We start from the raw sequence: 3,230 nt of genomic DNA, 5'->3' as shown, positions 1-3,230 counted from the left end.
TATGGCCCGCCCATAGCAACGGGTGCGCCCCTATATTTGTGTGTAACCTGATTTTGATTGCAGTCACAACATGCGCCTAACAGGCATACAAACTCATGGCACATATCGAATTTGGATTTAAAAACATTTTGGACTGATATTACAGTGATGACTATAGTTCTTAAATACTGTGAGGTTGTTTCATAACACCATGAGTAATACTGTTTAATGATGGAGGTTGACCAACGAAACACAGCACAAATGACAAGTTAATTAGGTTTATTCCACTGAAATGTTAATTTAAGACATATTCCATTTGACATGCAGATACAGTAAGTGAGGTTTTGGCTATTTGGATCAGACAACCACAGTCTGGAGCCAAGCAATCCCTCGAGATCGAGACGGACCTGATGTCATGTGTAAGACAAGATGTGTAAGACATGCATGCATTCAAACCAGTTACAGCTTTTCCTATTTTTTCAATTAAAAACAAAATATTCTACACAGCTTTTACTCAATACATATAGTCCATGTTTCAATAATTTATCATATAAAGGCACCTGTTAAACCAGGGAATTTGCATCATTTCCATAAAAATAGAGAAACACAAAAGGAAATACAGCTGTGATAAATATGTCCACTGTTCCTCAAACACCCTTCTAAGACCCTTTCAGGTACCGAGATGTCAAACACAACTCATCTCAGCTCGACAACAGACGTAAGGCATAACTGTTAAAGGCTTGGGAACATCACCCTAGTTCTCTGTATGATTGCCTGTTCTGAACAGCTGATTATTCATAACAAACGGCGTAGGTAAGACTATACACTGGACGGACTGGGAGGGCATGGGGTCTACGAGGTGGCAGACTTTAGGTATGCCACCAGGTCGGTCCTCTCGCCCTTCTTCTTGATCCCCGCGAAGATCATCTTGGTTCCAGGAATGTACTTCTTGGGGTTCTCCAAGTACACCATCAGGGTGTTCGTGTCCCAGATGATACCTGGAGTCAGGAGAAAAAAAACGGTTAAGGTTCAAGAAACGCAAAGTGGAGTTGGCTTTCCTGCGTTACGCACAGTCTGCTGGACGGCTGTGTTCAGAAAAGGTACCTTTGGCTTTGTTGGCGTCTGTGTAGGAGTAGCCTTCTGCCTGGCCGGTCTTGCGGCCGAACAGACCCCACAGGTTTGGACCCACTTTGTGTTTTCCGCCATTCTCCACAGTATGACACTGGGCACACTTCTGGACAAACGCTTTCTTTCCTTTGTTGATATCACCCATGACTCCTGTAGAACAAAACATGCGCCCGTTAGTCCAATAGTATTCTACGTTAATGTTACAAAAGGTGAGCAATAGTTGGACAACCTTTTTCAAAATCTTCGAGAAATTTCCCCACGCTAAGTTAAATTGTAAAACGATTTCCCCATCTGAGCACATTTTGAACGGGCTAGATAAGATAGGGATCATTGCTGACTCGATCTTCCAGGTATTCCTTGATTTCGTAACGTCTACCTCGTCTGCCTCCCAGCTGAATGTCGAGTGGGCCACCGAGAACACGGTGCGCAAGAACTGCAGTGGTCTGGCCGGGCTAGCTAGCTTTTAGCCCATCGTAAAATCTCAAGGTCCCTTTTAGCTAGACAACTTGGGTACCTTGCCATTACTAAATTAAGAAGTTACTAATGAGAACCTAGTTGACTAAAACCAACCCAATTGATACAAGTTACATTTTAACGAGTAACAAAATAAGGATTCGCCAAATGAGCTAACGCTAACTAGTTAACAAGCTAGCTACTACTGGTTAGCCGGCTCCTACCGGCATTGGAACATGTGAGGCTTGCTAACCCTGTCAGTGCCAACAATCTCGCGATGAGAGTATAGTTGAACGATAAGGAACTATAAGCACAAATGTACAAGTAACTATAAGCAAATAAGTGTAAAAAGGAGAGGAATGTTCTTGGGAATATAAGAAGACCTTTCTTCAACGGCTAGCTAGCGAGCTACATAGAGCTAGCTCCTATATAAGCGACCTTCATGAAAAGCCCACGTTTCACTAAGCCGGCAAACTTTTAAATCAAATGTGTCTAAAACTTTGAAAGTGTAACAATAGGGAAAAAATAGTCTACTAAACTATGCTTAAAGTCTCACCTGCTTATGTTGTATGTGCCAATAGTACTCGTTTGAGTTTAAATCTTGAGTTTAATAGTATTTTCCCTCCGACCTCCTTGACGGTAGTACTGTCCCTGAAAAGGAAACGCTCTTGGTTACGAGATGGCGAGTCCTGTGAATAAAATTACTCACTTCTAGTCACATGCTGTCTATGTCATCACCACCGTCACAGCCTGTCAAACAGCTGTTTTAAATACGGGCAGATTACCCAATAGGGAGTTACAGCATAAAGTCACGGATCGCAAATATACCATTTAAAAATTTGATTTAATGTTGCTAATATACCGAGCCAGTGTATGAAAATAATTTTATGGTTGTATTTTATCATAGTTTGTTGGCATAGGATAGGCTTACGATTACTTAAGTGTATGGAGTTGTTATGAAAGGGCTTCTCCGGTCTCCTGAGGGCAGTGCTAATGCACTACTTCCTTATTCCCAAAAAGATTAGGTTGATCCCACGAAAAACGTCATAGTGAACCTGACAGTGTTGCAATTTGTGAGATAAATGACAAGACTATGTAGCCTAATTTGTGGCAAGCACACAGAGGGTGGCGCTGTTTGATTTTACTGCAGAGAATCAAGAACGTGCACAGTGTTAACATTTTGTAACATCGTAATACATTATTTGCATATTGGTGAGATGACTCTTGGATGTTATAGAAGACGCTTTGTTATGTCGTATAGGCATAATATCTCGTGCCCATGTAACACCTTCATAAAATGGCGCGATGTTCCTTTCCAAAAATGATTGGTAAACAAATCTAATCAAAATGTATTTGTATAGCCCTTTTTACACGCAAGCATCTCACAGAGGGCTTCACATACGCCCATAGAACTGCCCCTCAACCAACCTAACCCCCCAAGGAAACACATCTGCACAGTTTCAATCCAGTTTGTTGTCATGTTAAAATCAATATGAGTTATAAACTTATAATTAAAGTAAATAAAAATGGACCGACATATATTAGAGTTCTACTAACGAATCTATAAATATCAGCAATTAGCAAGACATTTAGAATATACTTGTTTTAAGAGATCGAGCCGTAATCATCATTTAGGGCAGTGGAATTAAGGCTACAGAGTTAGTGAGGGG

General features: G+C 41.0%; 1 protein-coding gene across 1 annotated transcript; it reads right to left on the bottom strand.

The window, feature by feature from the left end:
- Positions 1–241: 241 nt before the first annotated feature.
- Positions 242–2,299, bottom strand: LOC146234953 (cytochrome c). Its single transcript, XM_084689036.1, has 3 exons — positions 2,117–2,299; positions 1,084–1,257; positions 242–977 (listed from the first exon to the last, which is right to left on the bottom strand). Exons 2-3 carry the CDS (start codon positions 1,250–1,252, stop codon positions 832–834), a joined length of 315 nt encoding a protein of 104 aa, XP_084545162.1. The 5' UTR covers positions 1,253–1,257; positions 2,117–2,299; the 3' UTR covers positions 242–831.
- Positions 2,300–3,230: the final 931 nt, after the last annotated feature.

Source organism: Hypomesus nipponensis, chromosome 23, assembly GCF_054491055.1.
Source record: "Hypomesus nipponensis isolate SF chromosome 23, ASM5449105v1, whole genome shotgun sequence".
Taxonomy (NCBI): domain Eukaryota; kingdom Metazoa; phylum Chordata; class Actinopteri; order Osmeriformes; family Osmeridae; genus Hypomesus; species Hypomesus nipponensis.
This window is presented reverse-complemented; position numbering and strand designations above follow the sequence as displayed.

Coding starts and splice junctions, on each gene's coding strand:
- LOC146234953 (XM_084689036.1), bottom strand. CDS start 1,252: ATGGGTGATATCAACAAAGGAAAGAAAGCGTTTGTCCAGAAGTGTGCC. Junction 978..1,083: donor AGACGCCAACAAAGCCAAAG/GTACCTTTTCTG, acceptor TCCTGACTCCAG/GTATCATCTGGGACACGAAC.